The 23101-nt window shown below is 56.5% G+C and overlaps 1 protein-coding gene across 5 annotated transcripts in view; it reads right to left on the bottom strand.

Moving 5' to 3' along the window:
• The window catches only part of Nfix (nuclear factor I X), a 94175-nt gene extending 71785 nt beyond the window's left edge, over positions 1-22390 (bottom strand). For 3 of the 5 annotated variants that reach the window (XM_087201503.1, XM_004872419.4, XM_087201506.1), the window contains exon 1: positions 21967-22390. In XM_087201503.1, coding sequence (XP_087057629.1) covers positions 21967-21993 — 27 coding nt within the window. In that variant the 5' untranslated portion in view covers positions 21994-22390. Of the gene's footprint in view, positions 1-1654; positions 1770-6503; positions 6633-21966 lie in introns of those variants that run through there. The other 2 variants (XM_087201501.1, XM_087201507.1) reach the window with 2 other exon arrangements.
• Positions 22391-23101: the final 711 nt, after the last annotated feature.

Here is a 23101-nt window from a genome sequence, read left to right as displayed (position 1 = left end):
AGACGGGGTGAGAAAAGGAAACTTAACAGGCCACAAATAGAGCCACAATTAGTTTGCCGAATCCCTGGCATTTTATCATTTAGCCTTGGTCAGAATAGAAAGAGGCCAATTTCCCATCCCTGAGATTTCCGTCTTGTCCCGCAATCGCTGCTTCTGGAAGGCCACAAGAAGGTAGTGGCCAGACTCCTGGGTAGAGAAGGGAGCTGTAGAGTGGACTAGGCAGCAGCAGTGCCTGGAAGCTAAGGGATGCCATGCCCCTAGAGGTGGGTGGGGCCTCCCCTGGCCGGGGGGTGGGGTGGGGGTGGGGGCAGGAAGGGCCTCTACAGCCAGAGCAAAACCATCCAAGATTCTGGAAACACCAGGAATGGAAACCGGAAAATGCACTTTTTGAGGAGGCTCAGATAATTTGGACAAAGCGGGTTTTTGGCTGCCTTGGGCCTGTTGTGCTCCATTCAGGAAAGGCAGCCGCACAGTTTGTTTGGGGGCACCCTAGGCCAGCCTGAATGGATCTACCCGCACCCCTGTACCCAGATAGCATGGGGCCTATCTCAGAATCAGGCTGCAAACTTCTCCCCGGTAAACTGCCCCCCTTTCCCTGCCTTTTCTCCCACTGACTACAAACCAGGAGCAGTGGCCTGGGACCGGGCCAACAGGCAGCCTTGTTCTGGCTCCGAAAGCGCCCCTGCTCCAGGCACATCCCCCTCACCCTCTTGGCACAGAACAAGCCAGGGTAGGAAAGGGGGGATCTGGGGAAATGATCTATTCTCTCTAGTGCTGCTGGAAATTGTTTACTTTCATCTTGTCCTCTATGGGGAATGGGAAACAAAAACCCTAGTCTTTAATTCATTATTTAGATTGAAACTTCCTTGTGTCACCAAATACATGTAAAAGCCAGGGAAGCCAGAGCCCTCTTCCTTGGCCTATGGGCAGTGAGGGGCTAAGACCCTCCACAAAGCGCAGGAGAGATGACAGCCCAGGGCCTCAAGGACTCAGACCAGTGTGGAGCCTCACCCACCTGGCTGGGCCAGAAGGTGTCATTCCACAGTGGCACCCCAGGGCCCAGGAAGAGGGAGAAACTCCACAGGCCAGCTTCACAACTTTCACTAAAGAACAACTGAAAAACAGGCACAGGGCAAAGGGAGGAAAGACCAGCACATGACGATAAAGTCTGCACCCAGCACATTGCGAAAATATCTGCAGGGTAGGAGAGAAGGCCAGACCAAGATGTGAAAACCACACTAGGCCTGGCAGCCACCATGACAATCCCCCCCTTCAAGGACTCTGGTACTGAACAGGAAATCATAGTGTGACAAACCCTAAAAGGTAGCAGCCTTCCCAGCGTCTGCAACAGTTCCATCAGGGTCGTCCCAAGGCCCCCTCATTCCACCCTTGCTCTTTCTCCTTCCGAGAGGGAAAGGGCTTCTCCAAGGCCCCTACCCCCAGCCCAGCTTGCACCACCAGCACCCTTGTCCCTGAGGGAGCCTCTTTCTTGCAGTTGCTGCAGCAACATGCAGAGCCTGGAGCTGGGGTATTTTCATTGCTCTAGGGTTCTGGGGAAGCAGGGCAAGTCCTGTCCGGGCAGGCGGCTTTCCCAACATGAAAAATTTAGGGATTCGGGAGGACATTTTTCAATCCCTCAAAATGTAATGCTCACCTCCCAAATTATTTTATTATCAAGATCATTGCCAAGGAAATCCAAGAATCCTCACTCGCCTGGAGTCTGGCCCCAGCGGACGCTGGCACGGGGAGCTGGAGGAGCCCGGGACTGTGCCCACCCCTCGCCGGCCGGCCGTGCCCACTCCGTCTCCCCAGCTCCCTTTCTTTCTCACCCTCTCTCCCCCTCGGCATCCTCCAGCTCCAACACAAACTGTTTGCACGGGAAGTCTCCCTCTATGACCCGATTCAGCACACACAAGAGAAAACTGTGGGCGACAGACCCAACGTCCTAACGAACTTGAGTTAATTAATGCTAAGGAAGAAAAGAGGCGCCCTCGCTCTGTTGAATCACGGTTCACTAGCCCTTTCAGTTGCTGTGGGTAGAGGGAAAAAAAAGAGGCTTTTTGGTTCAAATATTTTTGGGGGGCGAAGAGAAAACAAAAACACCGCAGAAGGGCCATGGAGGGTGGAGGGCGAAGCTGCTGGTACCTGCCCAGAGGAGCAGAGGCGAAAAGAGGGAGCTGGACGAGGGTAGCGGAGTGTCCTCCACCCTGAATCTGGCCTGAGCGGTAAGGGGAAGGCTGCGAGGGGAAGGGAAAGGGAGGGGATTATCCATGGCTCTTGGGCCTGCTCAAATAAACTGCTCCAAAAATTATACTGTCAGACGACAAAATACATTTTTTTAAAAAGTCCAAACCCAACCACTCTATTTAAACAGAGCCGTGAAAATGTTTTAACAGTGCAGAAAACTGAAGTATGGATGGCAGGCGTACAAAAAATTTAAGTGTGCAGAAAAAAAAAAAGAAGAGGTGGCAATTGGGGGGCAGGGAGAACAGCTGCAATTTTGCTTTCCAGATGTTGACAGCAAAATGTAATTGGCAAGTAACCGACTCCTTACCACTTCTTATCCTTTGGTCCTGAGATGTTAAAATCCTACATCTATACCTAAGTCTGCAAGCAGCTGCCAGGCACTCCACACATGTGGAGGGGTCAGTAAGCCTCGTGGACCACATGCCTCCGAGCTTTTTTATCAGCCCACTAATTTTTACAAGCCTTCCCTCCATTCCTGGCGGGATGACAGAGCAAAGCAAGGCTGGAGGACATTTTATTTAAATTTTTATTATTATTTTATAATCCATGGCCTTTTCTTTGCCTTTGAGGCTGGGGCTTCCTTTTTTTCAATAAACTTTTTAACAGAAGCGTGGCACATATAACAAAGAAGAGTGCACACATTGTAAGTATGCCGCTCAATACATTTCCACAAAGAACACACCCATGTAACCCCACCCAGATTAAGAAATAAACATTTTCAGCACTGCTGAACAGGCCTTAAAATTATAAGCTCTAGAGTTTCCGTACTTTATATGCCTTGAGTCTAGCTCCTGCGAGCACAAGTGGCATCAAAAGTGAACACCTATGTACATACACGTTACAGAACTGTGTGTGCTACTTGTGTGACCACAGAGATGTGTGGTGAAGAGAAGCCTCTCTCTCCTCACTCTGCACAGGGTGTGTGTGTGTCTTTCTCTCTCGGTATCTGCCCAACTCGGATCCCATCCATAGAGTGGCCAACAGTGCAGGCAGGTGGTGGGTTAGTAGACACACATACGGCATGAGGCAGCAAGGCCCTCTTCTGGCCCTACCCACAGGCAGAGACACCTCTCCCCACCCCTCAACCTCTGGCCATGGGGCAGTATGTAGGTCAGGTCAGCAGGGAAAGTGACTTTTGCAGAGCCAGTGGTTTCTGAGGGGAGGGGAGAAAGAGGTCAGTGCAGGCTGTCCCACCTGGTCCACAGGAACCCCGCAGGGCTGCAAAGGAAAGAGGGCACAGAAAGAGGAGCAGGCAGCAGCAGGCGCTCAGCCCTAGGGTCCTGGGGCCTGCAGGCTGCTTCAGGGAAGAGAGCTGAACCCTGTTTTGTCAGCCTACTCCTTCCCTGGCTCCAGCCCCAGCTGGCTCCCCCCTCACTTTCACTAGCACTAAATTTACTTTAAAATTTTAAAATTAAATTTTAAAAAAAGCAGGAAAGAGAAAGCACTGAAGGCAAAATACCTCCCACAATATCTCTCCAAGGAGGAAAAAAAAGTTTCTGCTTATGTAAAAAAGACAAATGCAACCGATTGCTAAAAAGTCTGAGCACTGAACAGCAAGGAAAATAAGACAGAAACACATTTAATTAAAAACACCTGAAGCAAATAAACGACTTGCTCTGCAGCTTGCAGGCACTGTGCGGCCACTGGCACCGGTGGGCACAAGCCTCCGCCCCTACTTCTTGCCCACTTTCCCCACTCACTCGTCTCTCATCCTGCGGACCTCCAAGGCCCCTCTCCATTCCAAGTCATCCGCCCCACACCTAGACTAGGAAGGCCCAGGGCAAGTGCTTCAGCCCCCTCCAGCCCACAGCGATTGGTAAAGAGCCCCTTCCCTGATGCGATGCCCACATCTCTCCACGAAGTGCCCGGCTACTGGCCCCGGCCCCTGCTCTTCCTCCCCAAATCCAAGCCCGAACAGCATCGTGGGAACTGCCCTGAGGTTGAGTGCCAGGCCCAGCCCAAGTGGGCAACTCTATCCTCTACCAAGAGCGGTCGGCTGCCCAGGCAGGCTCTCCAGAACCACATTTTCTTTTTCTATCACATATGGGTCTAGGAAAAGAGAAGCACTTTAATTTAAAATATGACAAGGGATCCGGGCCCTCTGAGCAGGCGATCTTTAGAGATACCTGATCCTTTTTATTTGGTGGGCAGTGCGGGGTAAGCGGTGGGGCCACTTCCCTAAACCGGGGTCTGCCTATCCCACCAGCCCGCCGCCTGGGAAACACACCCTCAGCTGGGGCTGGCATCAGGGTACCAGAGCCTGGCTCCTTTCTTTCTTTCTTTCTTTTTTAAATCGTCCTAGTGCAAACCAGGCAGTGGGTCAGGGCCCAAAGGCAGGGGGAGGGCTGTCTCCAGCTAAGGGAGAAGAACGGCCGGCCGAGAGTTTCCAGGCCTGTGCCAGCTTGGGGATTTGGGAACCAGACCGGAGCGAAGGGAAAGAAAAAAAAGCCCGCATTAAAACTAACCAGCTCTACCGAAAAGCACTCTTTTCGCTTTAAATAAGACAATGCCGAATGGAAAGAAGAGAGGAGAGACGAGTTATTTCTCACTCTTTAATTATTCCAATGCTTAGCGTTATTTTTAAAAAAACCACACACATTAGCCAATGATATATTCTAACCCTCAACAAAGATGGTATTTTTCTCTGATTACAGACTTTGCCGTGGCAAACCCAGGCTCCAATGACAGAGGCAGCGCAGAAGCACGCTTCTAAATGAGACACAATTTTATTAAAATCATAATCATTCCCTGTGTTTTCACAGCGCCTTTTCAGCGGGAGATCCCAGATGCCTCACGAAGGTTCTACTAGGGATTCGGCCACCGAAAGCTTAGTCTCCAGACTGGAGAGGTTTACCAGCTCCACGGAGTGTCACTGGAACCCCCCCCCCCCAACAGCTTGTTTCTACCATTCAGCCTCTAGCTCATATACTTTTTCAAAGTAGTAAAATTCCTTTAAATTAAAAAAAATTTAAAGAAAAGGAGAAAAGACGCAATTATGCAAAAAAAAAATTTTTTTTAAGGAACTAAGCGTGTCTGGGAGCTCCGGTACAGTGGGGAGGTGCTTACACCTGGAGTGGGCCACCTGGGTCCTGGATGCAGAGCAGGGGGTCAGCTCCCACCAGCGTCTCCCTGGAGCAGCTGGGGCGGCTGAGTCATACGCATGTGGAAAGGGAAATGGCCCTAACACCATCAAAGCGCATTTAAGTAATTGGGGTGATGAGAAGTTGGTTTATGAGTGGCTTCTCAGCAGCACTTTCTCTGCCTGCTTGAGGGCAGCTGGAGGGGGGGACACACTAGCCTGACACCACCTACCTCCCTGACAGGTTAAGTGGCCGCTCCAAGCACACATTCTTTCCCCACTTTTTCCTTCTCTCCCCCACCCCCCAAAGCAGGAAGGCCATGGCACCCCAAATTCAAGAAGTCACCCCCAAGAGGCAAGGTGGTGTTGATCATCAGAGACTTCGGGAGAAATCTTTTAAAGTTTTGTGTGTAGGTTTGTTTTTGTTTTTGTTTCTGTTTTGAGGATATGCAACTCCCCAGACCTGAAGGGAAGCTTGGAGCAAGGGAAGTACCTTTCTGGCCACTTATTCACGTTTCTTCCCTGTCCTAGTGACCAAACACCCCCAAAACCCAGCCAAGCCTCCAAACAAACAAAACTCTCCCCAGGTACATTTCCTTGGGCTCCTCCTCCCACCAAAAAAGAGAGGGGGAGGCCCCCAGAGGCCTGGGGTCTGGAGGCGAGGATGATTTAGGCAGACGCCCCAAAGATGCCATCGGATTTTGGGCGGTCAAACCCCAACACTCCCAGCCAGCCAAAGGATCGCAGGAACCACCCACAACACATGCCCTCGCAAGCTCTGGCGGACTATCTTCCATTGAAAGCCAGGAGGGACGCTGAAGGCAAACTGAGGCCAAGGAGACCTTGGGTCCCGCGCTGCGCGCCCTACACTGAAATCCGAGTCCTTTCTAGCCTTTGCTTTGGGCGCTGCTAATGACTAGCCCCCAGAATGTAGCCCAGGCCGGCCCTGGAGGCTACTACAGGGTCGCTTTCTGGGGTTTGCAGAGGAGCTGGACCTGACCCCGCTGAAGGAGGAGGGGAGGGCACCGTGCCTGCCAAGTCCAAAGCCTGAAGGCCACCACGAGCTCCCCCCGGGGGGGCGGCGGGCATCTAAGACAGCGGAAATAACCATTTGGGGGCCTCTGGGGTGCAAACCCTTCCTCTTGCCCTGTCACACTCGCTCCCAGTGTCCTCTCACCTGCCCGAGGATCGGTGATCCGCACAGCCCACTCAATTCCTGCAGCACGCGCTTCTCACATCCGGGGCATCGACCCACCGCTTCCCGCCTTTTTTGCCACCACGCACGCGCACGCACGTTGGGTTTTGCGTACTGCCGCTTGTGCTCGCAGCCTTGAACACCCCAGGACCTGGGACTTGTGCACGGTGGTGTAAGACTGCTGTGCCTCACACCGCGCGCGCGCGGTCCAAGTGACAAGGTTAGCACCCAGGGTCCGGCCCTCTTCCTGCTTGCTCTACCTGTTCCTGCATGTTCCCTCTCCCCAGTCTTGAACCGGTGGCTCCAGCGGGTCGGGCAATGCCATGCGCTAAGGGGGACCCCCTCCCAGGAGTCTGGGCCCCTGTAAGGGCACAGACTGGGCCAGCCAGCGCCTGCCCAAATGTTGGGGGTGGGGTGGGTCGCAGTGTCCAGATGCGGTGCTCACGTGGATTGGGGAGGGGACTCCAGGTGCTGCGGGGCAGCCTAGCTGCTCCTCTCCACTCTTGCTCCTTAGGGGGATTCTGGAGGCGCAGACTTTCTTGACTTTCTTTAGCAAGATCGGGACCTCCAGACACTAAGGCTGCCATGAGGACGCTCTGGCGAATCCTGGGTTGCCCTCTCTGCCTACACCCGCGATCGGACCTGGGGTCCGAGAGTGCAGTCCAAAAATCCACAACCAAGTAAGGCTGCCTGCCCCTGGGCTCACCTGGGAGGAAGGCCAAGTTAGAGGGGGGAGGGTAGTGTTGCTGGGGGGGGTTGTTAAATGGGCTCTTTGTGGAGAACTGCAGGCTGTCACCCAGGATTAATTTAAGCAGCAACAGCAAACATACACCAAAAAGCAATGTCTCCAGCCAGCACCCACCCCCGCAATTGTGTTTCCGGGAGGGCTGCAAGATGTGGAGGTGCAATCCAGCAGTGGGGGTAGAGAGGAAGGGACCCTGGCCTTTGCAAATGCTGGGCACTGGAATACAGCCTTGCCTGTGAAATGGGTTTTGAAGATTTGGTATGAATCCTCCTGGGGGTGGGAAAAATCAAGTACAAACATGGAGAGGGAGTAGTTCATATAGATCTCCTATATAAAGGTGCACATTTCAAATATAGATACAGCCCTACAAGGGCCCACTGGGCAGTAGCAGTTCTACTGCTCGGCACCTCTGCACCTAGGGACATTTGGGGAAGTGGATGTTCCCAAAGAGAAAAAAGGGGGTGGTGGGAATTCAGCCTTCCCTGCCAGTCTTCTCCCCCAACAAGCTGAATGTAGTTTTGGAGCCAGGTGCCCTAGGCGGCCTGGCAGGTGTGTGGTTCACGTGAAACACACATGTGTGCTGGCTAGGGAGGTGTGTGCCCACGCAGGTGTGGAGCTACATGTGCAGGTACAGGGGGCTGGTGAGAGTTCACACACCTACCTGAGCCAGGAACCCCCGTGAGGGTGAAATGCCCTCCCGGGAGACAGCAGGGAAGTGTATGTGTGTGTTTGAGACCCATCTGGTACCGGACGAGGGCATGTTTGGGGTATGGATGTATGTGCCTTGCAGCCCCGTCTGGCCTGGGTTTACAGATGTGCTTGGAATAAGGCTCGGGGAAAGGATGTGCTCCCAACATAGCTTGGAACTACCGTGCGGGAGGGAGCCTGCCCATGTGAGTGCACCCAAATGCCCTAGGAAGGTGTGGAACTGGGGTATGTATGCGCCTGGGTCCCTTGTCCCTGTAGCAGAGCAGGCGTGTGTGCCTGTGATTCCATGCCTGCTAGGAATGGCAACGTGCATCTGGGCACCGTCGGGACCCAGCAGAGCTGGGATCTGGGCCCTCAGCTGGCCATGGAGCAAGACCAGCAGCCCAGCGGCCTCAGAGGGATGTCGTTGGAGCCCTGTTAGTTTTGGCTGAGGCAACTCCAATGGGGGAAGCCCCAGAGAAGGCAGCAGGTGGGTGGAACAAAGAAGAGGTATGCCAAAGAAGAGGGAAGGCAAGTGGCCGCAGAGGAGGGGGAGGAGAGGAGGAGGGGAAGAAGGCTGCACCCTAGAACTGGGGGTGGGAGCAGAGGCAACAGGGGAACACTAACGCTAAGCCTAGGCACAGGTGCCACCACCTTGGGCCACAGGGAGACCGGGTCTCCCTTCCAGTACTCACACATCACCCTCAGACCTGGTACCCATCACACAGATATATAGTAGCCCCTTTGATAGCCATGCGGCCCAGTGGGTTTTTGGGGCCCACCAGTGCTTTATTTGGAACCAAGTGGCATTTGAGGTGGAGAGCAGTCCCCAGCCAAAGCCAATGTGTGTACCCTTAGGCAGGGAGCTAGTAGGCCCCTTCTCGGTGTAGAAGCTCAATTTTCCCCTGCTGGGAAACGGGAAGGGAATTCCCATGGGATGAGCGGGGGTGGGGGGGGCCTTGGCGGGGAGGACAGGGTTGAAAAGGTGCAGTGACCTGTTTGTCTTGCCGCTTCTGGAGACCTGGCAGGCTAATTCCTACCAGCCCACGTGAGCCCCGTGACCTTGGCTTCTGCCCTTGTGCCCTCTGCTTCATCTGTGAAACAGGTTACTCAGACCTATCTCGCCATGGGAAGGTCACAAGAGGTCATGGGTGCCAGGCCGCCTGCCCACCCGCTGCCCAGCATGCCTGCTCTGAAGACAGTAGCTGTTATTTTTATTGTGAGGAATCTATGGCTGTGACAAGCTGTGACGCTTGGTGTGATCGCGTGAGGCTGGATGTGTGTGCGACTGTGCCGCTGTGTGCGTGTATGTGTGTGCATGTGTGTGTGGCAGGTTGTGTGTGAGACTGTGCATGGGCGACAGATTGTGCCGGTGTGCGGCGGTGCCTGTGACAGGCTGTCACCGCGCGACAGACTGCGGGTGGCGGGGTGTTGCGGGCGTTGACTGTGAGTGGAGATGAGGCGGTGTGTGGGGCTGGGGCTGGGGGACCCCACAGACCTACCTCAATGAGGATCTGGGTGGCAGAGGATGAGGAGCCTCTTGGGGACTGGAAGTAGGTAGCAGCCCAGTGTCCCCTTGGACCCGGGCTTTTCCATTGCATTCCATAGGGCTCACCTGTCTGCAAACTTCAGGACCCTGTGACAGATCAAAGGACCCCATTGGAGGTCCTTCCTTTTGCCTACTGTGTCAGCTCAAGTTCCCTGCCCTCAGCTTCTTGCTAGAGATTAGGGGAACCCAGGAGTGTGGTCAGGACCCGAGGGTACAGAGGACCCCTGGCCTGAATGGCTTCCTAAAGGGATAGATAGTGCCCATTTTCCACTCCTTCCCTAAACTGCAGGCCTGGGCAGGGCTGGTGAAAACCTGGAAAAGGAAGAAAAGAGATTTGAGGAAAGATGCAGAAAAGCTGGAATAGAAAGGAAGCGAGGGAGAGACTCAGAGGGCAGGGAATGCTGGGGAAGAAGGGAGAAGGACCAAGGTGGACAGGGTCATCGGCCGGACCTGGAGACCCTGGGGCCTCTAGCAGGCTGAACACACCAGGCTCTCTTGCAGTCTGTCCGGACAGGCTGAAAAGCAGCACAGCACACCAGGCCCGAGCTCCAAGCCCACACTTAGGACCCCAGGCTTGCTGGAGATGAGGAAACCCAGGCACTTCTAAAAAGCAACCCAGGCATTCTCCTACACCATGTAGGATTGTACTTCTTATGTCATCCAGGCCCACATCTTCCCTCTACATCTACACTTGGGGAAAAAGAGGTGGGCATACCCACCTAAGCATGCCTTGGACTCCAGAGAACTGAAAATACAAGGCTCCAAACACTGAAGGTGTGTGCTTTCCCCCAGCGTGACAGATGTCACCCGCTGGATGAATCATGGGGGAACCAGTTGGGGGCAGTTCCTATGACACTCACAGAGGCACTCCGGGCCAACCTGGCGTGTCAGCCTGTGTGTGCTGTGTGTGTCTGCGTGTTGTCTCTGATGTGCAGGCCGCAGGGTGATGCATGTGTCCTCTCTCTGCACAAGCCTGTTTGTGTCTGCTTGTGTGTCTCAGAGTCTGTTTGGGGCCAGCCCCTGCCACAGAGTGGGGAGAAGCGTTGAAGCACCCCCTACCTCATAACCCCCCCAAAGTGTGTCTTTGATACTTGCAGCCTCGGCAGCGAAAAACAAGTTTCCACAGGGCCGCCTTGGGTTGAGGCCAGGCCGTCCTCAAATAACATTTGAAGTTACTTAGCAAACTTTGTTTAGTGCAGAGAGAGGCACAGGCAGCGGGCTTGGGGGGGGGTGGGGGAGGGCCGTAAACCGGTTCCTCTAAAGTCCCTTGCCCCTCTAGGGCCACAAGTGCCCAATATAGGGCCTGGTTCCATCCCAACCCCAGTTCTCAGAGCCCCCAAGGGAACTCGGGGAAGGAAGGATAGGGGTCCCCCCATTTGTGGAGCCTTGCTTTTGCCAATCTGGGCCCTGGACTTGGACAGAGGTGCCCACCCTGATCTCCAGGTGGCCCAGAAGCCAACACGGGGCTGAGGGGACTATTAGAGATGGGAAGGCCCCCATTCACAGCAGCCCGGGGGCTTCGTGAGGCTGCAGGAAGAGGTGAGTCTAGCCAGCCGGCATCGGGCACGTGCCCCTTCCAGACACAGGCAGAACACCCAGAAAGCTCCTGATGGCCACAGGCCTGGTCCCCCCAAAGCCTCATTTCCATCCCCACCCCAGGCAGCAGAGAAGGCCTGAGAGCCAGCAATGGCGGGTCTGGAAGTGAGGTTGGCGCCTATGGGAGGGGGAAAGGGAGGAGATGCCAAAAATGGTGAGCCATTACAGGCGAGAGAGGGAGCAAGGGGAGAGCGAGCAGGGAAGATGGAAGCCAGGCCGCATCCATGCCATGCCGAGCCCTAGGCTGCAAAGGGCCAGCAGGCAAAGAAGCCAGGGCCCTTCCAGGGGGCAGGCACGGAGGACAAGCTCCAGGTGGCACAGGCCAGGTAGGGGACTGGGAGGCACCCAGCACTCCCCCACCCCCACCCCACCCAAGCTTCAAAATGGAGACTGGCAGCAGCAGCCGCTTGGCTCTGCCCAGGCATGGGGTGGGGGTGGCAGGCAGGCAGGGGGCCAAGCCAAATGCCACCAGGCTGGGCACCATAGTTACCAGCCTGAAGCACCAACCCCACCGGCCCTAAGCTTAGGGCCCTGCATTCTAGTGCTTTAGGGGTAGAGAATCTGGGGCCCAGTGGGAGTTGGGGGCCTAGCAGGCAAAACCAGGTCCCCCCAAACTATGGCAAGTCCCCAAGATCCTGTAAAGATGGCACAGCCTGGTACTGCCAGGGTGACAGGCTGGGGTAAAAATAAACTGGACCCGCCCCGGGGGAGCTAAATCAAGGGGCCCAGGTGGAAGTGCCACTCTGGGCCACCAGCTGCCCCCGCCCCACCCCCTGGCTCAGAGTGGCATGGTTGAGAATACCCAGTGCCCACTGAAGCTCAGATTCTATGCAGGAAAGGCTCCTGCCATTTTGTTCCCAAGTCTCGGGTGGGCACCATGGCTTATAACCACAAAGGTAGGAAATGAGGCAACAGTGAGCCTTGCGTTGTGTGCTAGGCCAAACACCCTTGACCTCCAGGCTGCCTGTTTGACCAGCAAAAGGGCCCACGGGGCTGCCTGTGACAGGGCAGTGCTGAAAATCAGCACCTTGCCACAAGGCCTTCCCAACCCTGCCCTGAGCCTGCGGCTGCCCCAACCCCCTCAGACCCTGCCTGGGAGCCTTCCCCACCACAGCCAGTGCTGCCTCAAGAACAGGACACTCCAGGGCCGGGGATTTAGCTCAGTGGTTTCGCCACCTGCTGCACAAGCACTAGGACCCAAGTTCGATCCCTGGTACCAAAAAAAGAGAACAGGACACTCCCTTGTTTATCAATCACTGTCTGCCCTCCCACCAGGCCTGGCACCTTTGCCGGTTCTGCTCCCTACTGAGCCCCCAGGCCCTAGAACAGGGCCTGGCACCCAAGACTGGCCTGGCAAATATTTGTCAAAGGAATGCACAGGCCCCTGGCTGCACCCCGAGCACTTGGGCTCCGGCTGGGTGCCTGGCGAGGTGTGGGAGAGGGCATCAAGCCCAGCGTGGGGGAGAGCAGGCCTGGCTGGGGGGATGCCGAGAGGATCAGACACCGTCCACCTGAGTGGAAGACAATCCGAAGGCCAGAGTGGTAAAGAGGGGCACATTTCAAATGGGGACGTGGGCTGTGTGGTGATCTGGTAAATGTGAGAGGACAGACCACCATTCTGTCCCCCTTGGCAGAACTTAGGCAGTGGCTCCTGTCTTTGACCTCTGCTATGAGTGGCCCTTGAGTTTTGGTTGGTCGTCTATAAAACCAAGCAGATGCGGGCCAGGGATTTAGCTCAGTGGCACTAAGCCCGCCTCAAAACCACAAGGTCCTGAGTTCTATCCCCGGGACTGCAAACAAAACCAAAAAACCCCCAAGCATTTGCTTCCCATCGGGCAGTTTTAAAGGATTTTCTGCACACTAGCTCTTCACATCCTTGCTACAGCCCTGCTTCGTAAATGAAGAAGTGAGGCCCAGCCAAGTGGAGTGATCTGCCCAAGGTCCCACAGCTAGTGGGTGATGAATTGGAGCCCAGGAGGGGTCCACCAGTGTCCTGCATAGAAGGATTCACAGAGGGAAACAAAGCTGGAAGACATTTAGCACAAGGCATGACACAGTGAGCCCATGGTGTACATGAACTATTCCTATGATTTTTAGGATAAACTTCCACTTTGCTATTATTCTATCAAAGGCTTTTCCCTGGTATCTTTTTTCTTTTCTTCTCCAGGGTCAGAAATGGGGACCCAAAGACCAAAGGATTGGGTTGGGGGTTCAGCTCAGTGGTAGAGCACGCATGAGGCCCTGGGTTCCATGCCCAGAACCGCAAAATTTAAAAAGCCAAAGGATTAGTGCGACAGCATCGCGGAGGACAGGAGTCTCAGAACTCAGGGCTCCAAGTTCTGTCGGGAGGGAGAGGTCAGAGTGGTGGATGCCACGAGGACAGTGCAGGGTTGGCAGGCTGCTGGCGGCTCCAGAGCAGGGAGGGCCGTCTCAGCTCCAGGCTCCAGCTCCAGCTGGGGCCAGGTGCAAGTCCCTGGGTGTGATTCTCGTTCCTGTGTGCTGGGGGACAGCCTGTGTGCACACCACACCATTGGTGCCTGCGTTGATGCATGCGTGACTGCAGCTGTAACAACGCCTGGGTCTGAGTGGGTGAGATGTGGGTGATGGTGTCGGCCAGGTTCTCGTGTGTGTGTGCAAGGGCACATGTGTGTGCGCACTAGGTGTCGGGAGTCAGCCCTTCCTATGCGTATCACTGTGTGTCTATGTACACAGGCAAAGCTTCCCAACTCTGGCACTCCCAACACTTGGGGCCAGGTCGTTCTTTGTGGTGGGAACCGTTCTGCGTCTTCTAGGGTGTCCAGCAGCATCCCTGGCCTCCAGATGCCAGGAGTAGTGCCTCCGGCAAGTGCGACAACCCCAAATGCCTGCAGACGCTTCCCAGTGGGCAGGCACTCCTGGTAGCACTAGGGTGGGGGGTGTGCACATGTTTGAGAGTGTTACTGCCTGTGTGTGCTCAGGCGTGTTTCACTGTGTCAGGCTGTGGAGGGTGTCCAGTGCTCACTCACATGTGCATCTCCGGTGGCTGCCAGTGTTGCTGTGTGTGTGGACTGGTTGTGTGTTTCTCATCGTGTCTACAGGTTCTGTGCACTGCTATGTGTTTGGTGGTGGTAGTGCAGTCTGTACATGTGTTTCATAGCATGGGATGGTGTGACCGACTGTGTGTGTCCCCGTGACTGTGCCCACACACACCTCCCTGTGTGTATCGTGTTGCATCAATGTGTCCGGGTGTGGTCGTGTGTCTCTAGGTGTCTGTATGGAGGGCCGAGCCTCTTTGTGTGGCTGCCTGTGACTGTGTGTGCCTGATGGAGGGCTGTGTGGGATGCCAGTGTGTGGCAGTGTGTGATTCTTTGTGCCCGAATGTGCCAATGAGACTGTATGTCTGTGTGTAAGATGGACCTGGAACACCCCTATGATGTGGCTGAAGCCGATATTTGCAGGCAACCACCTGGATGAGTTGGCCCCACCCCCACACTCTGCCTGCCTCAGACTAAAAGTCGCCCCCTGAGGCTGGGGAGGGGGATCGGGTGCACGTCTGAGTTGTCCCTTCCTCCAGCTTGGCTGACACAGATTCAAATGGGGACCCGCAGACTCCCACTCTTGCCTGATCTGTGCCAGGAAGGCTGGCACCAAGCTCCAGCAGAAGGGGCAGGGTCCTTGGTGGCGGTGGTGGGCACTGCCCCCTGCCCGCTGCTGGCCACCACCCCCAGCTCCCCTCAGGGTAGGGTCCAATGGGGGGAGAGCTCCCCAGTGCCACCCCAGCTTCCGATTGGCTGTGGCGCGCCGCAGTGCCCGCTACCCGCCTCCCCTCCCTGGCTGGCGCAGCCACATCGGTAGTGGTGGCAAACGCAACTCGAGTTCTGGGCACAGCTGCGCCTCACTAAGGCCTGCCAGCCCCACCAGAAGCCAGACACCCCAGCTCTGTGCCCCGACCCCTCCCTGCCTGCCCACCCAGCCGGGCAGCATAGCCACCCTGCCTGCTGCCCCTCTGCCTGCCAGGCCCATGCTGCCCTGCCCCCTCAACTGCCAGGCCTGTGCCCCCCTGGCTGAGCCCACTCAGGGGGCCTGGGCCCCTGCACCAGGCCACTCCGCCCTCAGAGGGGCTCCTGGCGAGGGGGAGGTGGCAAGGAAGGGTGGGGGTGGGGAGCTAGCCCTCTTCCTTTAGTGAGCGCGCCCAGAGCTGGAGCCAAAAATCGAGGAGGAGAGATATTCAGACAGAGCCAAGACGCGTTTGGCAGGAGGAGAGAGAGGGAGAGAGGGAGCAGGAGGGGGAGGAGAAGAGAGAGGGAGGAAGGGGGGGTGGAAGAAGGGGGGCCTCAGTTTCCAAATCCGAACCCTCAGAGCCCTGGAGGGGCAGTGGGGGCCTCCAGGGTGTAGGACTTGGGACAGGTCTACTTGTGGGGGTGGTGGGAATGGCAGGGACGGTGGGCTCAGGCCCACAGAGACAGCCGGACACCCAGCTGGCCAGGCCAGGGCGGCCTCGGGCAGAAGCCAAGATCAATGTGCGCCGGGTAGACAGAGGGAGGGCTGTGGGCAGCCCAAACACACACCCGCACCTCGCCGCACAACGGGCTTCTGTCCACACGGGGCTGGGCCACCAGGCCATCTCACCTCACAGCCAGCGATGGAGAGGCCAAGGGATGCAAGGACGGGGGCCATGCGGTGATGTCCATGATGACAGTCATGGGGACAAGCCCAGGACACACACCGGCACGGATGGTGCTGCCCAGAGACGTGCACTGACATGCACGCAGATGCACGCTGACATGTACAAGCTAACACGTGTGAGACACACCAGTACGTGCCTAGCTATGACCTGTTGTCACCCAGAAGCATACGTGCCGGCTTATCGATACAAATGGGATATGCCACCAGCTGGGACACCGTAGCCCCCACCATGAAGCAGCAACAGCAACAGGTACACCAACCCTCCTGGACTGCTTGGGTTCACACCACGGCAGCACCACGATGCAAAGACCACATCAGGCACGTGGACACACATGGTGACAGACACTCCCAATGCGCTGTCACTGATACACAAAAGAGGGGGTGTGCAATGATCCTGGGAGTCACATGCAGGTGGCATCCAGTGACGGGTGCTTGGAGACATGTGGAAAGGGACCCACGCAGACACACGTGACCACATAGAGAGCGATGAGGAAATGAATGGTGGCCCCAAGGCCTGATGTGCCGATTAACACACAATTAACACCCAACAGCCCGCACAACTGTCTCTCTCACAGCCATGCCCCTCATCCCACATCCAAGGCTTTAGGGGTAGAAAAACAAAGACACCCCTCCACCATGCTGGAGAAAACGAACAGGTGTTAGCCTCCCATGCCTCACTTGGTCCAATTGAGGGGAATAAGCTCCAAATTCGAGCTTCTTAATCAGGGACAAGACCTAAGCAGATCAAAGTCCAGGCTTGTCAGGAAGGTGGCACATACCTGGAATCCCAGCACTCTGGGAGGCTGAGGGAAGAGGACTGCAAGTTAGAGCTCAGCCTGGGCAACTTAGTAACTCAGCAAGACCCTGTCTCAAAAAAACAAAAGGGGAAGAAGGCTGGGGTGTAGCTCAGGGTTAGAGCATTTTCATAGCAGGTGTGAGACCCTGGGTTCTATCCCCAGTACCACAAAAATTTAAAAAGGAAGGCTGGGCTCCCTGTGGATTAGCAGCAGAGGGCAGTGGTCAGACGGTGACACCAGGAAGGTTCCCGGCAGCCACTGCATCACATTGCACACCCACCCTGATCTGGTCAAGTATGTTCATCACACAGGTCCCATACAAGCATCCTGCCCCTCTGCGGGTCCAGGTGACAATCTTCTCAGAGCAGTGAGGACAGCCATTGGGATGCACCACATCTCAGCCCTGCATCTCACTCCCATTTCCACACATGTGTGCACACCTCCTTTCCTGGCACCCGGAACTCCTGAGCAGGATGTCTGGGCCCCGTGGGACAATGCAAACTGGCCTCCACATACACCATGCTTACCACTATCTCTTCCTCCTTTAAAGTCTTATCTCCCTCTGCTTGGCCTATAGGACTTGCTCAAAGGAAGAAAGCTGTGTCACATGATGGCTCCCATCCTCTAAAGCTTTCTCTCTCTCTCTCCCGCCCCCATCCCTTTTTATTTTGAGATAGGTAGGGTCTTGATAAATTGCCCAGGCTGGTCTCCAACTTGCAGTCCTCTTCCCTCATCCTCCTGAGTAGCTGGGATAACAGGCATGCACCACTGTGCCCTGTCCAAACTCTTCTCTTGCTTCTTTCTTCAGAAAACCCATTTGGATTTCTCTGTGGTGGGGAGGTGCTAGCCCATCTTGTCCCGCTCAGAAGCATCGGCTCTCAGCTGGGAGGGCCCTAGAGGAAGGTAACAATATGCTAACAGTGGCCATTTCTTGACCACACACTATGTGCTGGGCACAGCACTGGGCTCCATCACAACCCAAGAGATGGCCAGACCAGGAAAGTCCTGTGTTTCAGGTCTATAGTGATGGGATACACAGCTGAGACTTAAACCAGAGCTGCTAGTGGCCAGGCCTGCTGGTTGCCCTCTCCACCAGGGAGCCCTTGAGGTGCACAAGATACCCACGATGAGACAAGGGAAAGAGGAGAATGGTGTCCCCCACCACCTTAGGCCAGCAGAGCCTTGGCTCTGATGTTGGCTGAGGCCGGGGCCCAGCATCGAGGCATCCCACAGAGCCTGAGCCCAGCCCTTAACGGTGATCACTGAGCCTGTTTCCGGCCCACTGCTGGGTGGGAGGTATGTACAGGGCTAGCACTGGAGAGAAAACATGCTGCCATTCAAAGCAAGCACTAAAGCCTATTATCTCAGCATGCTGGAGGCTGAGACAGGAGAATCATAAGTTCCAGCCCAGCCTGGGGAATTTAGCAAGACCCTGTCTCAAAAATTTTTTAAAAAGGGCCAGGGAGGACCGGGGATTTAGCTCAGTGGTTCCAGTGCCTGCCTCACAAGTGCAAGGTCCCAAGTTCGATCCTCGGTACCAAAAAAAAAAAAAAAAAAAAAGAATGAATCAATTAAAAAGGGCCAGGGACTTAGCTCAGTGGTTCCAGCGCCTGCCTCAGAAGCACAGGGTCCCAAGTTCGATACCTGGTAGGTACCAAAAAAAAAAATTTTTTTTTTAATCTTAAAAGGGCTGGAGATGTGGTTGAGTGAGAAAGAACTGGGTACAATCCTCAGTATTGGAAAAAAATGGCAAACATCATGCTGGGGCATAGACAGACAGCAATCACTTTGCAGGGACAAAGGGCTGGCCACAGTGACCCAGAAAGAGCCATCGCGGCTGGAGTGGTACATCAGGGAGGCCCCAGCCCACCCCAATCCACCCTCTCACCCGGGAAGGAGTATGTGTGCATGGCTGTGCGGAAACAAAGGTTCAGGAACATTGCACTGTTCTCATGGCAGGGACTATGGGATGTAGGTGTGTGTCTGTGGGTGCACGTATCTGTACACTCGTGTATTTGTTTGTGAGTGTCTGCAAGCATCTGCACATTTGTGTGTGTATCCCTATGGCCAAAGGGAGGGAGTGTGCATTGGTATGTGTGTCTTTGAGAAGCTATCCTTGCATACACCAAGTGAACCAACAGCATTGTGTCTGCATGAAGGTATACGTCTGTTCATCCATCTTTGGGTCCATGTGTGTGTGTGTGTGTGTGTGTGTGTGTGCGCACAGACTTGAATAAGTAGATGTTCAAGTGTGCACTGGGGGCTCGGTGAGTCTGAGAAGCGCCTGCCTCTGTGAGATTATATGGGTACGTGGGTCCCATCTTCAGGGAGGACCGTGTGTGTAGGTGTGGGTGTGGGTTGGATATGGTTGTGAACACAGGCCTACCACTTCCTGCGTCCACATGTGCCTTCACAGCAATGTGTCTGGAAGGTATTTGTGCTCCTGAGCCTGCATCGCTACCCATGTCCACCTCAAGGGATGAGTGAGTTCGTGTGTGTATTGAACACAGGTCCGTGGCTTCCTGTGTCTGCAGGTTTGTCGATAGTTGTGTGTCCACACATCAATGTGAGCGAGGTGTTTTTGTCCCCCATCTTCTCGGTGGTAATGTGTGTGTGTGCATCCGTATCCCGCTGTGTGTCTTTCTGTTGGGGAAGGTCTCCTGTGTTGGTCACCCGTCCCCCCTCTTGGCTCAGGACCTAGCCCTGTGGCTGCAACTGATGCTTTTTCTAAAAGGAAATTTCAACCCCCCAGCCCTTCCCCCTCGCCCACAGTGCCTTTCCCCATCAGGGCCCCGCTGCTCCAAGCTCATTCCTGCTCAATCATTTATTGACTTTAAAATCGAAGCCAATTCTGGTTTGAAAAAAAGAAAGGAGAGAGAGAAAAAAAGAAAGAGAGGCCAGAAAGAGAGAGGCCAAAGAGAAAGAAAGAGTCCAAGACTCGGGAGGAATGGGGGGAGCAGAGATGGAGCCAGAGCAGAGGCAAAGAAAGACAAGGACAGTCAGAGACACAGAAGGACAGAGATGAGAGAGGGAGACAGAAAAGGAGCAGAAATACGGAGAAAAAGACAGCCAACGGGAGAGGTTGTCAGAACAGCAGAGATCGGCAGGGCAAACTATGGAAGCAGAAAGATTTGTCAAAACAGAGACGAGGGCAGCCAGACCCTGCTGACCAGCCGACAGCAGCCGCCTGCCCAGAGCCGAGGGGTTTCTCTGCCCACCATGCAGGGCTGGCAGCCTGGTGAGACAGTGCCCATTTCCCTCCCAGCCAGCCTGGCACATGCAACTGAGGCTGTACTCCCTGTTGGAGTGTCACAAAGCCAAGCCCAAGCCATCACCCTGAGTCTGGGGCCACCCCAGTCCCTTGTCACTAGTGTATCGGCTGGTGTTTTCTCTCCCAGGGTGCTGTGAAATCTGAGGGGTGAGTATCTCACCTAAGCCATGGGTTGTGGGGGAAGCAGGCCCAGATGTCTAGCACACTTGGCACGGGAGCCAGGCTAGCAACCTGGTAGCTGAGGGGCCGCTTGAGCGTCCCTCCAGACCTTCAACACCAGCCACATAGGCCAGGTCAGCCAAGCAGTACCCTAAGGCAGACACAGCTCAGACCCAGCTCACTGGGCAAGGTCCTTGTGTGAGGGAACCAACACAGGGTGAATATCAAGTTGGAGGCACATATGTGGGGGACTCCTACACTACCATGGGGGTCAGAGTGCCTGCTCACACCTGCATGCACACTTTGAGGCATATGCATACATGTGCACCCCAACTGGCACATATTCTGGCCTACTTGTAGAGACAAACCTGCAGCCTAGGCCATACGCATGTATGCCACGCAGGCCTGCCCATGGCCAATCCACGGGGCCCACATGGAGGCTCTAGATTGATGTACACACTCCCATACCTGTGCCCACAAGAGGGTCATGTGGCCACAGCTGACACCCACCTGGATGTCCCTTCTTCCCCCTTGAAACCTGGCATTCTTCTGACACACACCACTGGCCATCTCCACATGGATTCCTACTGTATGCCGTGGGCACACTTACCACATGCCTGGTGGGGCTCAGGCTGAGCAGGGGGACAGTGTAGGCTTTAGGCCTGGCCTAGAAACTCCTATAGGCAAGAGCTGGCTAGCAGGCAGCTAGCAATCCCAGGGACTCCCTCTGGTCAGTGTTTCCTGCTATGGCTCAAGCCTGTGTGTGTGAGGGTGCATGTATCTGTACACGCGTGTGTCTTTGTGCATGTCTGCAAGCAACTGCACATTTGTGTGCGTATCCCCATGGCCAGGAGGGAGGGAATGTGCATTGGTGCGTGTGTGTATGTGTGTGCATGCGTGTGTGAAGCTATTCATGCACACACCTAAGTGAACCAACAGCACTGACCCACCTGTCAGGGCCCCTGTGGGATTCTGGGCAGTCCTGTGTCCTCTCAGGGCTCAGGCCACCACCCAGAGAGAGTCAGACAGCAGGACAGGCAGGCTCCAGGCCTCTGCCTCCGCCCTGCAGATTGCTTCGCTGGAGGCGGGACTCGGGTCGCTGCGCGCCGAGACCAGGACCGAGATCGGCGCTGTAGTGCCCAGCCGCAGCCCCATGGGACATGGGACATGCCCACCTCTGCCTGCCCCCTCCTGCCTCCAGGGAGCCAGCGGGATCCCAGATCCCGCCAGGTCCGCTCTGCAGCAGCCCAGATAGCCGTGACCCGAAAGTTTGCGCGCCGAGGAAAGTTTGGGGGGGCCCCCGCGACTGAAACGTCCAGGGTCGTTGGAGAGGCGCGGCCCTGGCTGGCAGCGAGCCCGCCGCTCCCTCCCTCCCCTGGCCCTCTGAAATTTGGGAGCCCCGCCATTTTCTTAGCCCCGCTCCCATGTGAGGACTGAACAAAGACTTTGGGGAGACGCCCGGGCCGCTCAGCCAGCCCGGGGCACCCCAGCCGCACACACGCGGGGCCAGCCGCCCAACACCGCCGGCCACTGCCACCCTTGAGAGTCGCCGCGCCTGCCCCAGGGGACACCACGGGACCCAGGTTTCCTCTGCACCCTCAGAACCACCCTCTGGCCACTCTGTCACCCCCGGCAGCCCGCAGCCCGGGTGCGCACCACGGTCACCCACAGGTCCACTGGAGTCCCGCTGCCCACCGCACCCCAGCGAGAGTGCGCGTGCACACACGGCACGCACTCCCGCCCGCGCCCCAGGGACAGAGCCACGCACGCAGCCGGACACCTCCGGAGCCCCCCAACAAGAGCCTGCCCGGTGGCCAGGGTCGCAGGCGCGGTGACGCCCGCTCGCGTGCCTCGACTCCAGCCGCACGACGAGCACCTCCGCGGGCCGCGGGCTCCGCTCCCCGCCCCCGCGCCGCCCGCCAGCTCTTGCCCCTGCGCCCGCGCCGGCTCTTGCCAGGGCGCGGGGTGGCCGGTACCTGCGTGAGGCAGTACGGGGAGTACATCGCTAGGCGCCCGGGCAGGGGCGCGGCGGTCGGCCGCGGCGAGGGCAGGCCCGGCAGGCAGCGGTCGCGCTAGGCTGGGCTCCGGCTCGGCTCCTCTGGCCTCCGCCCGCTGCGCCCGCCCTGCCTCGGCCCCGCGCTCGCTCGGCCCGCGCCCTCCGCGCTCGCCGCTCGCAGGCTCGGCCCCGCCGGCTCCCCGGCCGCCGCCGCGCTCGCCGCGCTCGCTGCTGCCTCTGCGTCCGCCGCCGCCGCTGCTGTCGCCGCTGTCGCCGCGCGTCTACTCCATGCCGCCGCCGCCCGGCCGGTCCCCCTCGCCCGCCGCCGCCGCCGCGCTGTGAAAGTGAAAGTTTAGACAAAGTTTGGAAGCGGCGCACTCGGGGAGAGGGAGCGGGCGGGCGGCGCGGGCGGGAGGAGGGGCGCGGGGAGGGGCGGGCGAGTGGGGGAGCGGCCGGCGCGCACACTCGATCACACACGCACATGCATACACGCGCACATGCACACACGCGCGCGCGCACACGCACGCGCGTGGGGGGTGCACACCGACACGGCCACCTCACCACGTGCTGGCCCGTGCTCCAGCGCGGACACACGCTGACATGCAGCGGGCCTCGGACTCGGCACCTATGTCACGTACAGAATGTATGGTTGACCATTCCTTCTTCTAGCGACAAAGCACAACCAGCGCAGATACACACCTCTGCACACACACTGAGACCCACACATGGACACACACAGAGGCTGGTCACGTGATGGTGTCCACACATGCATTTCCACCAGGACACACCTGGACACCACCCACCACCATGGGCGTCACACACCATGATGCACACAGACGGACACACACCAGCACATGCCGACACTTGTCAGATGAACGCTGACACACATGCGTGGGTGCTGACATGTATTCTCCAGAACACTGACACAACCACACCCTGCACACACCAGACACACAACTACTCCAACACATATACAGGGCCAAGCTAGAATTGCAATGGCAGGTGTGGCATCACACCCCGACATAGAATGACACTGATAAAAGGAAGATGCACCAACACAGTGTCACACCAATACACACTGCCCTACATCTGGGGGTATGTGCCAAGTCATGCTC

This window comes from Heterocephalus glaber, unplaced genomic scaffold, assembly GCF_053883595.1.
Source record: "Heterocephalus glaber isolate CG9 unplaced genomic scaffold, H.glaber_assembly_v1.0 deba00001760, whole genome shotgun sequence".
Lineage (NCBI taxonomy): Eukaryota > Metazoa > Chordata > Mammalia > Rodentia > Bathyergidae > Heterocephalus > Heterocephalus glaber.
Note: the sequence above shows the minus strand (reverse complement) of the source record. Positions and strands in the feature narration are given on the sequence as shown.